At 33.7% G+C, this 24,593-nt stretch overlaps 1 protein-coding gene across 1 annotated transcript in view; it reads right to left on the bottom strand.

Annotated features, from left to right (window-relative positions):
- Positions 1–468: 468 nt before the first annotated feature.
- Positions 469–24,593, bottom strand: part of LOC126549977 (uncharacterized) — a 46,556-nt gene continuing 22,431 nt past the window's right edge. The window contains 6 exon segments of the mRNA XM_050200597.1: positions 469–2,560; positions 3,366–5,082; positions 5,085–5,131; positions 5,844–5,983; positions 6,082–6,219; positions 6,339–6,595. Coding sequence (XP_050056554.1) covers positions 2,101–2,560; positions 3,366–5,082; positions 5,085–5,131; positions 5,844–5,983; positions 6,082–6,219; positions 6,339–6,595 — 2,759 coding nt within the window. The 3' untranslated portion in view covers positions 469–2,100.

Below are 24,593 nucleotides of genomic sequence, written 5' to 3'. Positions count from 1 at the left end.
TAACAGTTTTCAAATATTTGCAGCTTAAAATATGTCCACTTAAACTGATTTTGTATTTTTGTGTGATTTTACTACTACCAGAATAACGTTTATAATAGAATTATTATACAATTAGGTAACAGAAATATTATTGATGGGAATTCACATTTGGATTATATAGTGATGGATTTAACGACATTATATTATAATTGTTATAGTAATAATTTGATTGTTATAATAATATATTAAAATGACATACTATTCAGTATTCATGATGGTGTGTCAAACATATTATATTACAATAATATTTCATTATCATAATTCCCCTTTTTTTATATAAATTGTACATAATTATAAATGTATATAATTCCTGTAATGTCAATTTATAAAACAATTATATTTATTATATTGATACATTTGAATTATATAAATTATCAAAGTATTTTTTATAAAAAATATAGGATAAAATTAAATCAATAAAGATGATCATTTCACAATGATAAATATTTTGATTTATTATTTTGCATATTATTATAAATATTACAATATTATTAATAATGTATAATAATTAATAGTCTATCCATTGTTTATAGTCAATCAAGATTTTCCAGTTTTCACTTAACAAAAAAAAAAAAAAAAAAATGAGTACAAGTGAACAATGAAAATTCTTATTGAACATTTTTTAGATTTCATTTTACTTACAAACTAATCGTTAATAAGTTATTAACTGTAAAAATAATATGACTTTTAAGACAATTCGTATTAAATTGTACTCGTTACATTATACTTCAACCGACACGTATGTATAGCAAAAAGTATAGAATCGTTATAGAATAAAAAAGAGCAAAACAAAATACAATGTTATTATAGGTAATGGTTAATAGTGTATTATATATAGTTATGTAGACGTTATAAGGAGATGTACACGGACATGGGTTAAATAATTGCGCCCATATTATCACAGTTTCGTTTGAGAATAAAATCAGTTAAACACGATATTCGTCTATTATAAATGGCTAGGAACACAAAACGATTTATCGCAGGGAAATCGATGAGTGTAAAGTATCTAAAGTTAAAAAAACAATAAAGTGTCAACGTTGAAACGTTTATTTAAACGCATATTTTATCGTGAACCAGGCAATGTCTTAAAATACTAGAAATTATAATGTTTACAAAAAAAGTTATTACAAAAAATGATTTCCCTCGATATCGCAATAATAGCCTGGTTCACGATAAAATAAACATTCAGTGTAAGACTGTTGCACGTGTGTAGAATAACAATTTGCGTAACGAGTACGAGTCTACATTTGCTTAAATATATATTTAATATAATATGAATTAAATTATTAGTTAGTTTGGCACATAGCGGATCGCGTGGTATCCTGATTGTAAATTTAACTTTGTTAAAAAAAAAAATAATAATATTATAATTATATCATAATATCAATAAACTTCTGTCGAATTAACCCTGAAACGGCCATCGATATTTAGTCTGTTCAACAGCTCGTTTAACACATTTTCTTTTAAGTATATTATATTATTATTATGATGTATTTATATAATATAGTTAGTAAAAATTAATAAAACAATTAATCGATATTATGACAATCATAATAATAATAATATGCCGCGAGAGTCATAATTTGCAGGGCGATATTATAAAATATGGTTGTACATGATATATATATATAATGAGCTGCTTACGGGTGGTTTAAGAGACGGGGGCGATTAGGGGAGGTTTGCTCATGTTTGGTGACATAATTTATTGTATAACGTATAGTACGCGAATTATTGCACCTGACCAGCTGGGACACGCATTAAACAATGTGTCCCGTCGAAATAATAACAAAAATAATAATAATAAAAATAAAATTAATAATCGTACAGAAAATCGAAAAAGAACTGAAAAACGATTTTCAAAATGGAAATCTGGGGGGGGGGGGGGTTCAAATTTATGAGGTACATATTATTTAGTAATTATATGTGTATACTACATATATATATAAATTTATATTATTATATATGCGAGTTCTGCTGAGGGTAAATTCTTCGCACGATATAAAATTATATATATAATTTATTAAATCGTCTGCAGCTGGCAGGTATGTGGGCGGTTTTTGTTCATCTGTAAGTGGCGTCGTTTTCGTCCGAATCGTGGAACCACTCTGCCGCTGACACAGTACGACCGCCGAACATCCTCCTAGTAGTCGCGTTCGTTCCAGAGGTAGTCTCTGTGGAATACGACTGCTGCACTTGTTGCTGCTGCGGACCACGAGTCGACCTGAACGAAGACCTGGGAGTGTGGTCCGGGCTGCTCAGGTCGTCGCCGTCTTCATACGATCGGATCCGAAGTCCCCAGTTGTTCTCAGTGAATTCGGATGCGGATCGGGCAAGCGACGGTTGGCTAAGCGACCGAACCAGACTGCCGGCGTCGTCGTCGGCGTAATAAGATGAACCGCCCCGACGGTACTGGTACTGTTGCTGATTCTGCTGGTAATTGTAGTTGTACGCCGAGCTCACGTCGCTATAGTTGTCAGGCATTTCCGGTCGTCTGAAGTCCACCATCATCTCGCTCATTGACCTATGAACGCAAAAATAAAAACAAATCAAACATTACACGATTTCGTAATATCTCTGGAACACACTCACACGCACACACTTTCTTTCTACCTTTTTTCTGTCAATCCCTAATTTACACGAAAAGTAATTTTTTTAAACGGATCTCCGTGTTTAAACGAATATTATAACCGTATCGTATATCTTGTGTTTATAAACTTGTACATTATTTTATATCCGTGTTTTCAGTTCAAACTTTTCACTGATGGCCTAACACAATACTAATTCAATTGATTGTTCTACATTTTAAGGGTATTAAAGGAGATTTAATAAATGCTAATAAAAGTTTTAAAATGTGATTTTATCGAACAATTAATAAGAACATTGGTTGTAGTGTTCAATACGATCCTTTATCTATTGTAGAGGCTGTGTACGTTCTAATTCAATTTCATGTTTCACCGATATTTATTAATCAAATTAGTTTAAAAGCATAAATAATACTGGGATTTATAATTAGTTCTACTTCATCATTTAAAGATATATATTCTTCAAATATTCTTTCTGATCTTTGGTTCACCCGTAAATATAGGTCAACAGTATAGTGACCATTCACAATTTTTTATGATTAGTTCACAAAAGAACAGATAGTTGTACTTCTTAAGACATTTAAATTTAAATAAAATTATACTAAACTTGATTAAATTAATAACTATGGGATATAATTTTAAATTAGAATAGTTCTCCACAAGATAATTAGATAAAACACATTTTCAAAAATCATATTCACTATGTGTGGTAGTGCATGTGTAAATATTCACTTAATCTCTTACCTAACGTCCATGTCAGATTTGAAGCTTGATCTGGACGTTCTTCTTGATCGGGCTGGTCCCAGAGGGCCGTTGTCATCGACTGCCGTCAACGTTCTCACGCTGGACCCGCCGTCAGAATCGTATTCGTAGACGGTGGGCAGCGAGTTCCTTCTGGTTCTGGCTCCTTCAAACTCGGTCTTCTTCTTGGTGTACCTGTTGGACGAGCCCGCAGTCTTCTGGTCATAATGCTGTGGTGGTGCAATCACGCGTATGATAACGTCCCACTTTTCTGGTTCGAATATCCTTTCATACTTGGGATCGCTGCGGATGCGCTCGAAGTCTTCCCGGACAGTTGCCTCAGTGATGAGCTGACGAAGTGTCGACTCGGTAGTGATGATCTGCCGCCACTTACGTTTGTCATCCAACGTCAATGTCTGCTCCACCCTATACCTGGCGTTAGGTTCTTCAGGTTCCGGTTCCAAGACTCGGACCAACGATTCCCAGTTGTCCGGCTTTGGCACCGGAATGTCCATGGTGCTCAGGTACCTAATGTGATTCTCTTCGGCAGTGGCGGTCGACATCACGTTAGTGTTATATGATTGAATCCTCGACTGGCGGTCAACACCAGCAGGCGGATAACCAGTCACTGACGATGCCTCGGAGTAACTATCCCAGTCAGTGGCAGTATCTTCGCCAGACTGAGGGTACAAAGCGTCCGGATTCGGGTAGTTCTTGATGGTCACATCCCAGCTGGCCGGCGGCGGCACCGGTCGGGGCTTATATTCAACCACTTCTCGACGATGCCGTTCGATGTCTTCGATCGTTTTCTTTTCAGTTATCGTTTTAAGGAACACATCATCAACCGTGTGTGACGTGATTTCTGGTCGTTTGGTCGGCACCACGGGCGGTTCGATGACATCCACTTGCATCTCAGTCGTATACTTGGACGTGGTGGCATACCGATGATTGTGGTCCGTTGTATGTAATTGCACCATTGGCGGAGGTGGTGGCGGTGACTTTCTGATATCTGAGTTGGAAACCGAAACGTTCTCTTCCGTTCTATACCATTCAGTCTCGTCCCTGTCCTTACGCACAACCGTCGAATACACTGGTCGGTACCGCTCTTCAGCTGCTGCTGTCGAAGTGGTCATCGACATCGTCTCGTCCTTTTCTAGAATGGTGGTCAAGTTTCGTTCTAAGGCCGCTACGCTTGCCTCGGATTCGGACGGTGGTGGTGTAGGGCTTGGTGTAGGAGGTGGAGCTCGTTTCACACGGAGCTGAACGTCGAACTTCGGTTGGACTGGGGGTGGTGGTGGAGTGATAGTCGGTGCCGGCAAATGTTGGTACCGTTCAGCGTAATACTCTTGTTGGAACGCCCGATTTTCATACGATCCACCGGAACTTGGCGATTGTCTCAAACTACGACCATCCACGTCTTCCGCTTCCGAATGTCCGGAACTGGGTGATTCGGATGGGTAGTCACTGGGAAGTGTATCACCGGCGCTGACCAGAGCCATTTCTGAACCGGAAGAGCTGTCCAGTGTTGGAGCCCGGGCCCGTGGTATCTTCAGCCCATCGAACATGGACAAGCTGGAGTCTGACAGTTTATCCGAACCTACAGACGACAAAGGATGCCGGCGGACCACTTGCACTTGCTGGTTGCGCAGGCAGTAATATGAACAGCCAAGGCCTAGCAAGACCAACGACAGAAATAGTATGCCACACACAATCAACAGATTTGGAAGCCCTTAAGTGGTGGTTCTAGTGGTGTCGACGGTAAATCAATGCTGTGTAAAAAAAAAAGTATAAATTAGATATTTTTTTCTCAATAAATGTATGCACTGTAAATCTAAACATTTACTACGTGGAAAGGGCATTATTAATCGTTAAATACGTATCATTTCAAACCTTGAATGCATACCAAATTTAAACACATTTCGTTATATATTTTTATATCATTCAAATATATTCATTATAATGCACATTGCACCCAACCATTAATTATGTAGCTACGTTTTTACATAAATCCTTGGACCAAAAAAAAAAAAAACAACTAATTCTTGTTATAATTATTTTCAGTGAGTATACGATTCAGTACGATAACTTTTTTACTTTATGATAAAATACTCGGTACATAAATTATTATTGTATTGGCACTAAATTAGTTTCCGTTACATTTCAATATATTTTTAGTTTTTAAAGATCAATGATTTAATTATAAATAATGTCGAGTCAGTAATATAAACTACCTACATTATACACGTGATATTATTAAATAACCTTCATGAATGTAAAACTTTAATATTATATAGTCGTTGTCTACTTTCAATGACAACACTATAATGTTTATACATATTATGCGGTGAGCTCGTTTTGATATTTATAATTAAGAAAATAAATAAATAAAACTATGAAAAATATTATTTTATACGGGTACTTGTTTTTTATACAAAAAATACGTTTTATGCATTTATAGTATATTATATTATATACACTTACATTTTATTAGGTATTCCAGCTGGTGGTGGAGCGATGGGCGGTGGATATCTGCACACTATAGTTACCACTTCGTCACCGTCCATTTCTAAGAAAGGGTGGAACCTGACTACGATATTGTTGGTAAAAACTCTTTGCGGATCCTTGAATAAAAAACAAAATAAACATCAATTTTATTTTATTAGACTTATTTAATTATAGATAGAAAAATCGTGTAAAAATCGGATTTTCTCCCACGTACTTGTCTTGTACCACATCCTTTTAGTGGCAAATCGATCCTGGCTGTGTTGTTACCTTTACCCGTCACAGTGCATGCGCTGCTCCGGTCGAAGTCTGCGTAAGCTCTTCCGTAAAATGGTTCTTCGAACTTGAGTTCGATCTGAAAACAAAACACGGTCCAATAAAAATCCACGGCCACATCGAAACATTAATCATAATATCGTTATTTATCGTATTTAATTTATTTATGTAATACTATAGATTATGTGTTCGGCTAACCTGCATAAATCCGGCGGCACAGTTTAGCGCCGCTTTGGTCCTATTCAAAAAAATAACTGGGGCCAATTCGTCCAGCTTGGTGACCTTGCCGTCCAACACCGTGGACTCAGGCAGGCCCCGATCTGGACTTGGGAATTCGATGCTATTTTCGACCTGATCGTAGTTCGACTGAGCTACGGCTACTGTCACCAAGGTCGATGACAACAGCAACAGCCGCAGTGTCAGTGACATGATGCCGTTACTAGTCATTTTCCGTTCTGGAAAAAAAAATAAAACAAAATGTCAAAAAGAGTTGATTTTTTATCTATAATTAGTTCGTGATAATTATATTTTGAAAATACCATTTATAAATATATACAAATCTTCAATCCACAAGATGACATTGTATATTATAATATTATTATTAAAACACCTAGCGCATTGGGATTGTTTTATTCGCGCGAACGCGCCTGCCTATTAGTCGTCGAACCGCAGTGATAAGCACAGTGAGCGGCACAAGTCGAAAGTGAAACGTCTATCTTGTCAAGGGCAGAGTGCTATAGAATATACTATACGAATGTATATGCTTTTTACCATTCACTAGAGCATATACCGCCGCGACATTGCACAACGCCGCGCACACCCGCCAACCGCAACCCACCCGTCCACCTAACGCAGTTAAAAATACGTGTCTGTGAGTATACACGATTTCATGCAAACTGTTCCGCCCGTTTATATCCTTGCACTTAAACACACACACGTACAAACGTGTACTTGCGACGACTTGCACACAATCATCTGCATTTAAACGACTTCGCAGGAGAAGGTATATTTAGGTCTGCTACAGAGGCGCCACCGACCCCCTTTCGAGGAGGACTTCACGGTCACAAATATAAATCCGAAAATATGTTTAAAGTTGAGATGTACTATATAGCTTACTATATGATTATATTTTATTTTAGTGGGTGTAATATGCTACTGCAGTAGCGTTCCGTGAACTATAATATTACTACTTTTGCACGTTTTCGTGGTTGTTGTTTTACAACAGTAGATTTATTGCCAAGAGTAAGCTGTAAATTAATTTCATTTCATGACTTTATAAAAAAAAGATCAAAAATATTTTTAAGGCCATATTTTTACGTACTTAGAGATTTCACTCCAAGGACAGATTTCAAAATTTTATAATTTTTAGTCCATAAATGGTCGGTATAGAAGTCGTACGTTCTTAAAACATTATAGTTGAAACTTTTAATCTTATATAGTTATCAGTTATTTAAAACCATTGAGTAGTTAATCGTACATTATTATTTTTATTATCCATCAGCGTACTCAAATTTATGCAGTGATCTGATATCATCATTATCAGTGCAGTGACATAATGGTAAGTTTATCAAAGTGGAATACTCGTCAGTTATAATACCATCGAAAATAGGATTGTATAGAAACGAGTTTTATAATCACGTCAATAGTAACATTATTGTTCGTGTACACTCTGTGTAGTTAATACAATTGAGGACGGTTTTGCCAGACTTTTTTCAAGAAATAAAATTACACAAAATTACAGCATTATGATAAACGTTTTCGAGCGAATAACTGTAAAAAACGTATAATATATACCTACCTAATATTTATTTCCTGATATAAGATAGCGCATAACGATTATACGATGAACATTGTTCACACGGCGATATCGATTTCCGAATATGACATTTAAACACTACGACCGCACGCATACAACGACAGTATTGTACCGGTGTGGTTATAAATTTATATTGTACGTGAAGATAATGGAAAAAAACGTGCGATTTTTTCCGTCGTCGTCGTTATGCTCGTGAAAATCTTACCGGGATTACCGCTTTAACAATACATCAGGCGACGCATTTTCTCATCGCGTATATATGTCTAGTCACCGACTAAAGATAATAATAATTATAATCTCGTTTGGGGGCGGATCTTGTAGTATTATTATATTTGCCGAGTATTTCGGAGAGACGCGGTGACACCTACGAAGGACGGTTAAGGTTAAAACCATCTGAAACGGGTCGTATGATAAAAAAAATAAGTTATATTAATGTTATAATTTGCACCCGTCTCTACATTAACGGTTTATAATAACGTATCTCACCGATGGGATACGAACTCGTGATTGACTGCAGCGATGAAGTGCGTGATTATAATATGGCCTAAAAAACAGTTTTAAAAATGTCATAAACCGCATATATTAATAATAAAGTATAATGATATCGACCGGCAATGGATATGTGACGAGAGCGCCACGTCCAAGGACCTCTGCTCTCCACCCCGCCGTCGAGACCGCACGACTCAACTATCCGCAGCCCAATAACACACGCGACGACGCGCGTCGTACACAACGAGTCGGGCACATCGTTCACGACTAATTCGAGTTGGATACGCACGTACGATTCATAATGGTTATGATAATTGTCGGAAAAAAATTACGCACGTGAGTGTGTGTGTGTTTTACGACGTTCTATTCTTCTTCTACACACATACATTATTATATTATGCCTATGAATTGTTATTGTCATTGCCACGGTCTCGGCTAGTATGATATTAAATTTCGGTTCCACCGCTAATGCTTCTGCTGCAGCTAAACGTTCGGCCGTGTACAACATTATTATATGATCACAATAGTATATTATCGTCATTACACTGTATAACGTGCAGTTTTAGCACTGTGGACGTCGAACTAACGTCGAAAGTGCACAATGTAAGTACATAATATTATGCAAAATACCGATCGCGTGATATAACAATAATAATTATTATGTGTATTAATTAGATAGTAAAATGCCGTCGTCCTAGCGAATCCTATTCTTTCCTAACCCCAATTTTTAACTGGCAGTTAGTATGTAGGTATGTAATAACTTCCTACATTAATTATACGTCTTACTGTCTTATTAAACACGCGTAATCATATTATGGCATAAGAATTGCATTCATATCGAGCCGTCTACCAAAACCAATGACTCATCTTCGAGCGACAACGAATCCCGATGTGGAAATCATTGCTTTTTTGTGCAGTCTACCGACTTACATAGGTACCTTTTCACTGCAATTTATTAAAAACACGAATCGACCTCTACCCGACCCAACCCGCCCTGTGGAGGTGTTATCGCGGTAGCGAATTTCATCCACGCAGTAACATATATAAGTACGATAATAAATCATTATTACGAGAAGAAAATACAGCTTGGCGAGTGTAGGAAATAATAAATTCACTTCGAATTCGGTCATGTGGTGCGACCTTCTGGTATCGCGATTACACAACTAAATAATAAGTGGTGACAGCGTGTTAAACGTTCGATTTACACGCAGTCCTGCGCTACAACGAGTACCTGCTCGATTTGTGGCTATCGACATAATTTGTTGTTTCGTCAGCTGTTTATATTACATTAAACGAGTATATATTTTAGAGTCGTATATGCGCTGTACATTAAACACTTAAATGTAACCTATACCTATAGCAACGTTATATAAAAACAATAATCATTCTATAAATGTGTAAAAGTATTCGCATACCTAATGATAATAATAATAATGGTACACTGTTATAATATAATATAAACGAAAACGAAATAATACAGCGATATCGATGCTGTAACCGTTTGAATATTTTACACTATCTTATCTAATAAATCTGCATAATATATATATATATATATATATATATTCCCTCTACAAGTATAATAATATGGGTAAATAGTTATCATAAATCGAAGCGTGACCTGCCCATAAAATGGAACTCTCTAATTCAATTTTACCACACTTACGCAATAATTGTTTGCGGCCGGTATTGGCCGGTTTCGGTTTCGTCCGACCCTTTAGATTATTGTTACTTATTATTTCCTACATTTGACCGTAAATTCATTCCGTCGGTCAATCAATCGAATCGAGTCACTTCCCGGGCACGGACTACATATTTATGTGACTAGATATTCGCACGTTCGATAGGTTCTTAGTTAAAATTATTTTCTCACCCAACATTATGATATCAACTCTTTGAACTATACGCTAAAAATCTGTCCACGATCCATGACTATAACCTTATATTATAATTACGGTGCTGGTGTATTGCAGTAATTGTGTATCGAATAAAATTGTCATTTTCTTCATCAACGCTGCCCCCCGATTGAAATTCGGTTAGTAAAAATAAAGTTTAACAGCTACATATTGGTGCAATAAACTCGCGATATGAATATAATAACAGATTAAATATGATATACCGCGATGCATATCATAATATTGCAATATACAATCATGCATTATATCGGTACGCTGTTTTTGTTATTTCACTTAAAAATTTAAAACAAACGAATTCAATGGAAAAAACCACATAATATAAGCCACGTTCTATATAATATTTTGTACGCGTACCCGGCTAGATTTCTATAGGAACGACCGTTGCACCGTGATCCATAATAGAACTCGATCGTATAGGATGCCTATTATATTTGAACGAGAAGACTTTACAATACGTTTAGACGTGCACACAATAATTATATGAATTAAATCAAAAAATCTGTCAATATCGTCAATATAAACAACATAATAACCATATTATATGCATATTACGTGCACAAAACTTGTGCAGATGACGTGACCCTGAACACGTCCTTGAGGATCCGTAACGTTGTATTATTACGGTAAACTCCGTGTCTATATTATAGCCTATATGATATAGATATTATATACATATTATACGCTATATTTTGTGGGTAAACAAACGTTAAACGGTTGATCGATGGTTTCTAAAGTATATTCGAAATGTACAATATTATATGTCTGTACATTATGGCCTATGAGATACTTCGATGTATGTATACGTTACTTAATATATTTTAATAACAATAACGATGATAATATTGTTTAAAATCGACGTTACTTTTATAAAATTGATTTTATCGTACTATATTCATTATACGTACATAAGACAATTATGAAAAAGCCTGGTCTCGTTCTTACAGATATCTAACGAAAAGCCCGGAAAAATGAGCTTATGGTCGATTTAAATATAAAATCAATTATCGGAAACAATAATAATTCCGGTATTATACGATCGAAGTGAACAGATTTCAAGCCACCGGCTCAGCTCGCGTTTTCGCTGATTATTGTTTATATATATATATGTACTCATAATATAATATATGTAATTTTAGCTCGAGGAAATCGCTGTGTTATATTGTCATATTAATATTATATAATAAAATATACGATGTTGTTCATTATTCACGACACGACAATAGTCAACATAACAATAATAATATATACTATAACATTTTTCTTCCCCGGGTAATATGCATATAATGTCGTTTGTACTTTACTCTTGTAAGATAGAACATGAACTTGGAGGCATGATATACGTGTATGACACTCGATTGATTTACGACGGACAATCGGTTACGTGAAGGTATATATAATATTATTATATTACATTATGTAGGAACTGCTGCAGGTCTCGTCGATACACAATACGCGTACTGTTCGTGAGTATGCCTATATATTACCCATACACTCCGATTATAATAATAAAACACCGTCGTACTTTTCCTCGTTCCTATATATACTGCTAATAAACTCGTATTATGCAATGCTACAATTATTATTATAATATAATGTTATTATATATTATTATTTAATCGATTCGCGGGTCGTCGGAGTTGACATCGTGACGTGCGTTTTACACGACTAAACAAATTAAATACATTGTAATGACAATATCATTATGTGAGCATAGCTATGGTAATGACAAAACGAAATACAAATTTAAACGTCAACGCATACGGCAATATTAATATTTCATACGGGTAAAAAGTATCGAGTGAGAATATTGCGGCATTTTATCGAAATCTGACATCGCGAGAATGCCAATAATATATTATTATTATAACGATTCACATGCACACGTTGTACTTATACTGCTGGACTAACTGTTGGAAAACGTCATGTTATACTTACTGTTGTTGTACTCACCGTGTAAATTTGCTATAGTACAGAAAGACATTATAAAATAATGACTCGCTTGTATATAAGCGTTAAGCTACTCGCACAACGATGACGTATGCAGTGTACAATATGATGTATAATATATTTCATATATTATTATGTGAAACAGTTTTTTGTCACGTCGCACAGGTAATATTACATCGTTATTACAGCACTGCAGTGCGATAGCTTTGAGTTATTTCCATCGAGAGACGCGTCCCAAAAGACGACAAATAAAATATGTATATATCGTTTAGGTACCTACGTATGCCGCGCACCGTCGATTTTTCCGTCTCGACGATATGCGAATTTCCGGCGGTGCTGCGCGAGTACGAACGAATCGCGTACTCATTATACGGTTTTAAAAAAAAATTATATAATAGGTATTAGTGGTATTTCCTGCGTGATAAACAGGGTGTCTCAACACGTCGGTGTTAATCAACAACTGTCATATAATTAATCTTTCGAAAAACAAATTATTACTATTATAGCTTACATTTTTTTACCCATAAAAAAATAATTTAAGTTTTTTTTTTTTTGTAATATTATTTAGAACTAAGTAATTTATGTAAATGCTTAACTAAAAACTGAATTACTAATTTCCATCGAGCGTATTCCTTATTCGTTTCAGTTTTGTAAATTTCAAAGTTTCGGCATCAGATATATCTGTATATTATATAATATATATACATACCTATATATCAGTGGGAAAGTGGGTAACTATATATTATGTGGTAAAATGCAGTACATGATTAGAGTAACTAAAACAATACCCTGTACATATATTACGTCTTATATTATACTTAGTGACGCGATCAAACGACGATCATCCTGTTTCACCTGCAGCGAGACCTCTACGCGACGACGCGGGGCTTTTGACCCCAAAATAACAACAGTCGAATGAACGGGAGGAAACAACGATTGGTCTCGGTTACACGTTTTATATGGGAGGGCATTATATCATCTCTAACTGTGATGCACGATCGATGTTGATGTAGAACGAAAAGACGAATTACGGAATTACGGAAAAATGTGTCTCGCACTCCAACCGCAGTCACGAGTCAATTAACCTAACCACTGCACCAAAACTATACAAAATATTAATATATATATATACTTATATTCGATAATTTCCTATGCTCTACAAGAGTCACCACCGGTCGAAAGGTTAAACGGAAAATAATACAAAATTCAGGAGACTGAAAAAATAGCGAGTGCGGCGCCACCGTTAACTGTCGTGTAAGCTGTCTGCGGCAGCTGTTTGACGACAAGATAATAGTTTACTAAGTTTTGACTTACCGCGCGTGACCGGAGGAGATGATAAGCAGTCTCCCGAGGCGACGGACGTTTTTAATTAAACTAAAACTATCAACTGCAGCGAATATTAATAATTTATCACTTCGATATTAGTTATAAAATACGCTAATTACGTCTAACAATATAATATTTTGCGTGGGCATATAACACAATCGTGGGTTGAAAATGTAAACATACTTGTACGAGTACAGTATAAATATACGTATCTATGTTGAATTAAATTGTTATAGAATTAATCAAAGTTAATGAACTATTAAGTCTTGCGTAGGAATTTTTCTTAACTATTTTTAAATATAGATATAAATTATAATATCAATTAAAATAGTAAAAAAAAAAAAAAAAAACATAATTATTATAGTAGTTATAGAGTATTTTTAATTTTGAAATAGTCAAACACTCAGACCTACGTAGATAAAACTTAGTTATGTAATGTACTAATGTTAAACACCGTAACATTAAAGTAATAATGATTAATAATCTTATATTAGGTTTTGTAATTCTTGTTGAACTGTTTTAAGTAGGTATATACAATATACTATATATATTTGTTTTAAATTAATATTTTCTTGAAAAGTCGTAAAAATTTTTTTAGACACACTTCGGTGTATCTATACAGTGTAATATAATCCTATACCAGAATGCACGTTTATTGATGCAAACAAATATGGCAATATCAATACAGTTATTATCGTGTCAAATATAATATACTCGTACTGTAATGATAAAATATCAATGTACTTACACTATTTATGGAAAATATAAGACGCAGGATCAAGATTTATTGAGTCAATAATTTATGATAATATGAATAATACACTTACACTTATTTTTTAAATAACAATGTCAATTTAAATGATTAGAGTACGAACACGGTAAATACCACGCACTCTATAGTAGTTAAACATGATTATAATATTCTATTCGACTGTATACCTATATAGGACAATATTGCAGCATCGCGGCGTGCGTTTAAGTCTCCGCCGGCCACTATCGGCACAGTCGGCCGGTTCAAAGATCGTTCGCTCGCGACCTACGTTTACGACGCATCATGTATATAGTAAACGCAGTGCACATAGGTGCATCCCGCGGCGGGCGTGCTCGCGTAATCGATCACCGGTCGGAGATATATATCCTTTTCTAGACGAGGTCAATAGTATGCGAGTTATTATTATTATTATATAGTTACTATACATATATAATATATTGTTTTAATTTATTAGAGTTTTGAGCTACGTATATTGTAATATTATTATTTAATCGAATAGATTAAACGAATCCGATCGTTGTGGTTCGTCGATTCATATAATAATCACACGATTATGTATATTATTAAAATATATTATAATACGAGCCTTTAGTCGTTACGAAATTCAATTTCACATAATACGCTGTATATTGAAATACCAATAATTTTATTATTATTATAATTTTAGGAAATCCTTTCAAAACATTTTGCCCATGTACTCGCGACCACTTGGAGGTTGAACGTTTCGCGAGTTTAAAGCACGGCTGCAATTACGTGTAATTCTCTTTGTTAAACACTATAAAAAAAATATCGTATACCTGCAATTAACACATTACAATACTACCGCATGCATAGCGTAGGTACCTATAAAATATGCAACACATCGTTTCTATATATTTACAATTCATTCGGATTTAAATTCGAAACGCACACGATTTATACATCGTATTTATTACTATAACGTAAGTATACTCGTATGTCACTAAAGGTTACGTATAACCTCGAAGCATCATCTTGAATACAATATTTACAATGCGATTCGTTCAACAAATATACGTATTATACACACTTAAATACGTACAGTCAAAAACGTATTTTCTCAACAAATCAATCGTGTCACGCAGAAAACAGTAAAATAAGATAATAATATTGCAAATATATTACAAGTACCACCATAATACGAATCCCTTTACAATAACATGCGATGCATGACATTTATCTACTGTGTTGGACGACGGAGTTCATACATATAATATCAAGTAACGTTTACCGTTGATATTTAAAGCTATATATGATAGATGTTCGGTATAGATCTTACATACGTATAATATCATCTAAATAACATGCGTGACTATAAAATATATTTGACATTCTCGAGTCACTAGCGCAATATATTATATAATATAGTGTATCTGTACATACATAAATCAAAAAACTATGAATTAAAATAATAATGATGAAATCACAATACGTATGGGTATTATAATGTATGCATGTGTAATGTGTATATATTATTATGACATGAAAGCATTTTATCAAAAAATTCTAATTGAGTTCTATTTTCTTTCGGATATAATATGTGAAGATAGGAATTTTTGATGAATTGATGGGTAAATAACAAAGACTAAAAACATTATAATATCGTCGTAACCAGAAAAAAAAATAATTTAAATATTATTAATGATATAACAATGTATAATAAAATGTATAGAATATATTTTCATCATTACTCTTTTCCAATCTCCCGTAGCTGTGTACATAATATATAATACGACCATTATCGAGTGCAACTGCAGTTAGTGGCGAGTCTTCGGTCACCAATACACTGCTTATAACATTATAATATATAGCTATCGATTATTATTACTTTATATGACTAATCGAAAACGAAATGCGTTTGTATAGGTATGCGTTGTGTGCATGAATCCAGATTGATTATATAGTCAGCGCTATCCATTTATTTCGTTCGTACGACGAGACAAATAAGACAATTTTTTTAGACATTTAAAAGAAAAAAACGAGAATTTTAATTGACCCAAATGACGTGCTCAGAGTAATAATATCAAAGTTGGATGCACAATTAGAAAAATGCGATAATAATTATTATGGAAAAATTATGCAATTTAAAATTAATTTTAATATATTTATTACGAACGTTGCTGAAATTCTAAAATATTAGTGAATGTTTGAAAAAAATAACCATATAACACATAAGGGTGTGGCGTGACTTCACAGCAGGCGAGTAGAATTTCTACAGATGCCTTTATGATATATAATATATCTAATTATAATTCTCCACCAAGAAACTTACACTCGTGTTTTTAGATTAAAAAAAAAACCGTTTGTACTTATCTTGTTTAAATAATAACAGTATTACAAAAACGCCGTATATATAACATATATATTTTTTACAATTTTTTCTACTTTATTCGTACACGACTGAATCATCGACACTTTTAAAACACGCAATCGTTAATATTTCCTAAGACTACGATGCTCCAGAAAGTAGATACAACCGCTCTGTACACGATAAACCGTAAAAATATTATAATATAGAATATAGATAAAAGGTAAATGTCATAAGATAAATGCGGTATAATACTGTTATTGTAGCGGCGGATAGCGGTATACGGTTCCACGCTCGACGTTATTGACGTTATTCAACGATACAGTAAATACCTAATTGTAAACGATAATCGTCGATTATTATTATAACAAGACGGATTTGTTATTATTTTTACGAACGAACAATATAAATAGCCATGGCTTCAGCGGGGGGTATTTTGTACCTATTACCAGTCGCTGCAGTAAAGCGCATAAGCAGCAGTAATAATAATAATAGTATTATTTAATTATTAATCAAAATAATAATATACTGTAAATTGGGGAGTAGATCTTTTTAAAATCACTATATTATGTTCACATCGACCACTTCTTATCGCTATGTAATCAAATTTGATTGATAATGCACACGATTTCGGTCTGTATAAGTATACAACTACGTTAAAGATAATAAAAAAACAAATATAGACGTAATATTATATTACAGCGATTAGATTATTACTTGGTTAATTAATGAATTAAAATACCACCATAGGTGATATTAACCGAAGTAACCGTTAATGAAACTTTGGTTTTTCGTTTTTATAACCTTATCTGAAACCAACTATAAGGCATCGTTTGAATTCCAATCCCTGCTGGATAACCCAGCACGACACCTCCTAATCGGAACAATTATGGTATCAATTGTGTAACTGTATCTTAAAAGGAAAACAAAACGACTAAAAACATTTTTATTGTTTCGTCTCCGATGGTTAGGATCCACGGGGTACAAAACTTACGATGACGTCGCCAAGTCATTGGGTTTAAACGCAGTCGATTTTCGAACTCAAGCACTATACAGTTCATTAGTCATTCCATCCGCGCGTGTGTGTACACTACGCGCGCGCGCGATAACTATTATTACAATAATAGCTCTTGTGTGATGTGTGTGTGTTGATTGTCATGCAAATGTCGTTTACCACATATTTACACTGAGGCCGATAGACGGGGCTCGGCGATAATAATATATGACCTCATCTCGAAAACGCGTACCTGCCGAAAAATCGTATTCTCCGGCAACGTCTTGTGACGAAACATTGTCGGCTGCACGGTATAATATTATATGTACTTAGTTACTCAACTGTGAGGCGGCGGTGCGTACCGAGAAACACAACGCCATAAACAGTGTCAACTCGGCGCCGCCGCCTCCGGACTTAGATATTAGGAACGAAACGTCGACTCGTTGTTGTGGTGTGAGGAGGGGGAAAGAAAAAGAAAAAACCGCATTCTTTTCTTCGTCCTATGGGTAAGTATTATCCGTTGTTTTATTATATATTTTATTCGACATAGTCGACCTGACCTCACGATTCCTTTACCGCGTTTTCATCGATCGATCTCGACAGTTATATAACAATATTTGTTTTATTGTTATGCGGTCGATCTATAGGTAGTCATAATATCAAACTTCGTTGCTAGATTTATGGCAATCCGTCAGTCAGCACTAAAAAAAAAATCACATCCAATAGTTAAATGATAGTTTTTGAATTTGAACAAACTTATGACATCGAAACCCATTAAAAAAAAACTTCCCTTGCACGCGTATCTGTATAGAGGGTTGCATTATATATACGACTTACTAACGATGCCCGTAATGCCGTGCAACACGAAATGTTTACACCATAAAAAATTTTTCTATAACAAGGTTGACATATTTTATCGATCGAGTTTTTCTCGAGAAAAACAATTTTAAAAACTTAAAGTATATTTACTACGTGATGTACCTTTACACGACTATAACTTTATACCACCTGAAGATGATGCCACTCGAACCCAAAATACTATTCGACGTACACGTCGTCTGAAACGAATATAATATAGCATAGTGTGAGTTACAATTGGGTACCTACTAATGCCTTGATGTGGGATTCGAGTTACATAATACGACGCACAGAATACGTGTATTATTATAAAATATATACATAATATTATGTGAAACGTCAAAACACTGTGAACTCCCATCCACAGCGACGAGGGAGTGATTTGAGCTCACGATATTATTATGATAACGATATCGTTGTTGTGTGTTATTGTTGAAGGACTTTTGGTGCTCATAACCACTGCAGCAGCCCACACTAACTATATAATATTATACCGTTTGCATAATCGGCTATATACATAATAATATATATTATGAAGTATTCACGCGTACCTTTGTACGTACCTACTGCGGTTTTGTTGCAATTTCCCTCCCTATCCACTACATTCAAACCATCAACTAATGCAATGAAAATCTGGTGTTTTCTAATCACAATCGTTTATCGTACCATTCGATGTCGTTCTAAAAAAAAATCTCTACTGCAGCATCGTTCATAAAGGTGTCGTCTTTGCGGTTATACCAGGGTCTTAAAGCTACCTATAGAATATAATTAGAGATAGTTTGTTGATAATCTAAGATAGTACCAAAAGTGAACATAAAAAACAAAAACAAAAGAATACTTTAATGGCCTACAAGGCTACAAACCAAAAACAAATTACACAAAATATTAAAAAGTAATTATTATATTTGAAAAAATTACTTATAGGATTTTTACGATGCAATAAATAAATATAATATTCGATAATGATGTCTATAAAACCATCGGTAACAGCACAAGCACCTGTGCATGGTAAATATTATCACAACAAAAACCTTCAATAGTATGACATTTGTATAGTTCCTTTAAAATTTAAGAAAAATGACAAACAAAATAAAAAAAATATTAAAAAATACACATAATATGAAAAATATCGTGAAAATATGAAAAGTGAAGTTAAATACAAAAAAAAAATACATTTATAATTAAGATACCTCAAAAATCAAAGTAAAATGTATATATTTTGAATCAATAAAGCACGAAACAACATTTTAGCTTAGTTAGCACTTCATTGGACCAATCAATTTAAAATTCAAAAACCACTTACGTCTCGTTTCTAAATAATATGTAGTATTTATGTCAGATGCCTTAAAGTGACTACAGAAATCAAAATGTTATAAAACATTATCCGCACATTATTTTAATCCGTTTTTCGTAAATAATAACACACACATAAATAAACACGTGCCATTATTATATAATCAAGCGTGTATTCGAAATGATATAAATATTACTATTATAGAGTACACCGTGTATTGCGAGCTATTATCACACACGCCGAGCAGCGGTACCGTCACGGACCACCACAAACAGTACACAACAAACGCGCGTGACGGCAAAAATATTGTCGGCGGCGGGATAGGTGAAAGTTCGTTAGCGCCGTTGTAGGAGAACCCGAGCAAAACGGCGCTTCTTTTTATTATTTTTTTTTTACATAACACTATATATGTTTTGCCCGCAGCGCAGACTTAAATAACAACAATATTACTATATTATATTATAATAAAACGCGGGCGCGTTTAATGCGATTTATATACATGTAAAGTAAAGCTATACGTGTCTGTCGATCGTTTAATACAATTATTGTATACCTACACCGGTGCACGATAAACGCGAGCTGCCGCTGCACCGACGTCGTCGTCTCGACACCAGGAAGTCGGCGAACCCGTGATACTATTATAATACAGAGCATGTGTGTGTGTGTCGTGTAAAAAGTCTATCGACCTTGTTGTTGTTCGGCGGACATTATAATATATTGAAAATCTGTGCCACACCTCATCGACCGTATTTAGATGAGTATGTGCGCAGGTACGTGCAAAAACCGTAGGCGTATAATATTATAAAGATTTGCCGCAGAACTATATATACGTTGTGTTTTCCTGCCACTCCGCAGCCACCGATATAATACGTTTTTGTTCTGGTCGGTTAAAACGTACTATGTATAAGTGCGGTCGAAGTGAGTACACAGCGCCGCCATACGTGTGCACAGTACATGATAATATATTATGTGTGTATAGATAACGTACAATATAATAATAGTAATACGTATTTAGATCGACGTCGAAGAGCGAGACGTAGGTATAATATAATATCATATTTTATGCGAGTTTTTAATAATAATTACACGAGTATAATAGTCTTTTCGGGCGTAACGCACGCGTGGTTCTTTTTTTTTAACACTCACTCGTTATAGTTGTTAACGCCACCCGGTCGTATTATAATATTTTGTTTAACGAAAACGAGTTATTCACGATATTTTTTAATCGGTAGCTGCTGATATGGTAATTACGCGTTAATGTAAGCAGTAATATTGTGTTATGGACTTTTGCAAAATTACAGGTCAAGATAAAGCAGACAAAAACCAGATATAAATATAAGATTATTTAGTGTTTTTTCGGTGCGAATCGCTATTAATAACAATAATTATGACTATATTATAAATAATAATATGTAAATTCGTATTAAAATTTGCATTATAAAGCATCTTAATACCACATATTACGTATTATGTTGTTTATCAATCGTGAATGTACCAGTACTACCAGAATGTTCATGTACCATTTCAAAAAAAAAACTACTTACGCCATGCTGTAATGAATAATTGAAAAAATTTTATTAGGAATTAACTAATAATCGAGATTATATTATTATTAATTCTCATGTTTTCCTTGCGTCAATGAGCTTTGTGCATACCACTAGTTGAGAACCAATGTTATAGAAGCATTGATAAAAATAAATGAATAATTTTACATATTTTACAAAAATTCATTTTGGCTAAATACGGCAATGAGTAAGATAATGTATTTCCGTAATGAAACATAGTAAAACTAATTATTTTGACACATAGGTACAGCTTTGATTTATTAATTGTATTCATTCGTATTTTTATTTATTCAAAATCAATTACCATTTTAATCACCAGTCATATATTATAAGAAAATTTTAATTTAATTTTTCATTCATAAAATAAATAGATAAATATTAATATCACGAGCTAAAATGTTTATTGAATACATTACAAGTACAACTATCTAAGACGTCACACGTACTTATAGGTGCGAATATAACATAACTTCGATGGTTATTAGTTTATCACTTATTATTATTTTATCGAAGCATTCCGTTCCGACGGTATACTCGTTTGTATATAGTATATATACAATGCTTGACTACGATGCAAAGATGCATTCCGTCCGCTCATGCGTTTCATTATTTTTTTTTTTACATTTTTCCTCTAAAAATTATTTTTAAAAAAAAAACCTAACCGAGAATTTAAATAGCCGCTTCGCCGTATAAAAAAAAATCTTTCACCGCCGTGTCCCCCCCTTGCCTTTGTTACACACATACGTGACATCAACGATAGTACATGAACGCGACCAGTGGACCGTGAGAAAGTCGGCTTGTGCCAATGCGACAATAATAATAATAGTAATAATGTATAATATTATATAAATGGTTTTTTTCCATCCAACTATTATTTATTTGTTGTTCAGGAATTCAGGACATCATTTATCCTGACCCTTGTCCTCACGTTCACCCTCATCAACCCCATACACACCTAACACAAACATCCTTAAGAACATACTTCAAAATATGTTAATCATGTTAGCAAAAATAATGTATTTAAAACATTTGTCCGTCCTATATTCACATGTAGGTACCTACAAATGTTTTTGGACTTGAAGTCTACATGACTATATGACGTATACGCCAACACTGACCGATACGAAAGTGGTTATGTCAATCAGCACGTGAATCGAGTTTAACCACTTTCGATTTTTGGCAACATATTTAATATAATGATATATAATAAATTCATAGGTAAGGCACTAAACACATTAAACAGTAAACACATCATTAATAACAAAAAGAAACAAGCATTATTTATTTCTTCTCTAGATATATATTCGTCGTTCATCAATTAATTACGAGTATGGTTATATCTACGACATTATATATTTATGCGTAACCCGCTTTGAATTGGTATATATATAGATGATCATATGTCAAAAACTGTGAAATTATTGCAATGTATTATAAAGATTCATATCTAACAATTTCATTGCTTGAAATAATTTCCATCACGTCATAATCGGGTTATTACGACAGCAGATGATTTTTTATACGATATTTCAAACACGAAAATCTGCATTTATATATTTCTAAATTAAAGCTCAAGTAGAAAATAATAATATTATATCAGTAAACAGTTAATGAAAAAAGAAGAAGAATTAGTGTCTGCAGGAAGAAACGATGCGTCAGTGAGCTAAACTACAAACACTTCATACTTTAAATTTGTTATGTTTCGTATTATTACAACAATATAAACATTAAGCATATAATTCGTTAAACGTCATACCTACGTATACAAATGTACGATTTTCAGGTATTCATTTATTGTTCTACTCCATGGTTCCGGAAAGTAGAGAATAAAATATATCGTATAATATATTATAATAACGATTTTATGACTCTCTGTTTTTAATTTACACATAGCAAAACAGAAAATTAGCGAAATCATTATTTTTAATCTAAAAAATAACTAATGAATGTTTTCACTAACTGTAATTTAAGCATTTATCGAGCATAAAAAAAATATATACATGTATATTATTTTCATATAGCATGCGAGTTGTGTACGCGTTGGTATTCGTGCGATTGATTTAAATGTTTCAATCTGTTCAAAAAGTATCTCGCATGCACGGTATTAGACAGAAGAAAAAAAATCGGTAAAACGTGTTTTTATGTTATAACGGCATTATTAATGTTATTTTAATAGTTGCGAGAAGGGAGAAAGAAATTATATCAAATTTAAATCGCACAAAAAAAAAAAAATAATAATAATAATAATAAACAAAAAACTGTAACTCTACACCAAAGACAATGATCGCTATAGAGACAATTACAAACTGCAAAATAAAATCACACATTAACGTTATACAAAAGACGTGCAAACGCGTTCACACTGTGACACATATTATAAACATTGAGACGGCACACAAATATATAGTTACCAAAAAATCGTAACAAGTACTAAATATATATATATATTAATCAGCCACGGTGAATATATTGCGTCCCGATAATTTTTACCGGACTGACACATTATAATGATAACAAAACGTTTATTGTTTTTTTTTTTTATATTCTAACAATTTTTACGTAGAAAAATTAAATATAGGTTTGGCGAAATTTGCATTTTGTTCGAATCCATTTGTTCTATAAACTAACATTTAACCAATGATAAACATTTTGTAAATACACGTCATGTATAATAATATGAAGCGGTTATAAATTATTTTAATATACTACGAGTGTAATGATTTGCATTAGAACAAGTATGTTATTTATTATTGTAAGTATTATCATCATCATTATTGTATGTTTATGGAGAACCCATTTGACGAAATTGAAGGTGTACCTTCTGCCTATATTATACTCGTGCTTATTGGTTGAATGATTAATTATTATTTATTGATTCCTTGCAAAGCTAAAACCACTTATCCATTCCTTTCGAATTATTATTATTATATAAAATATGTAATATACCTACAACCTACATATAGAGTAACTCAATTACGTTTAAATATATTATTATCGATATAATGAGTTAAAACTATTATGATTATTATTATAATAACTTTATACTGTGAACTGCACGCCGTCTCTGACATCGATCATAACTGTCCGCCGGCCAAACTACTATACATCATATAAACACTAGGACCTGTCCCCACCTATCTAACCAGAACT

Source organism: Aphis gossypii, chromosome 2, assembly GCF_020184175.1.
Source record: "Aphis gossypii isolate Hap1 chromosome 2, ASM2018417v2, whole genome shotgun sequence".
NCBI lineage: Eukaryota > Metazoa > Arthropoda > Insecta > Hemiptera > Aphididae > Aphis > Aphis gossypii.
Note: the sequence above shows the minus strand (reverse complement) of the source record. Positions and strands in the feature narration are given on the sequence as shown.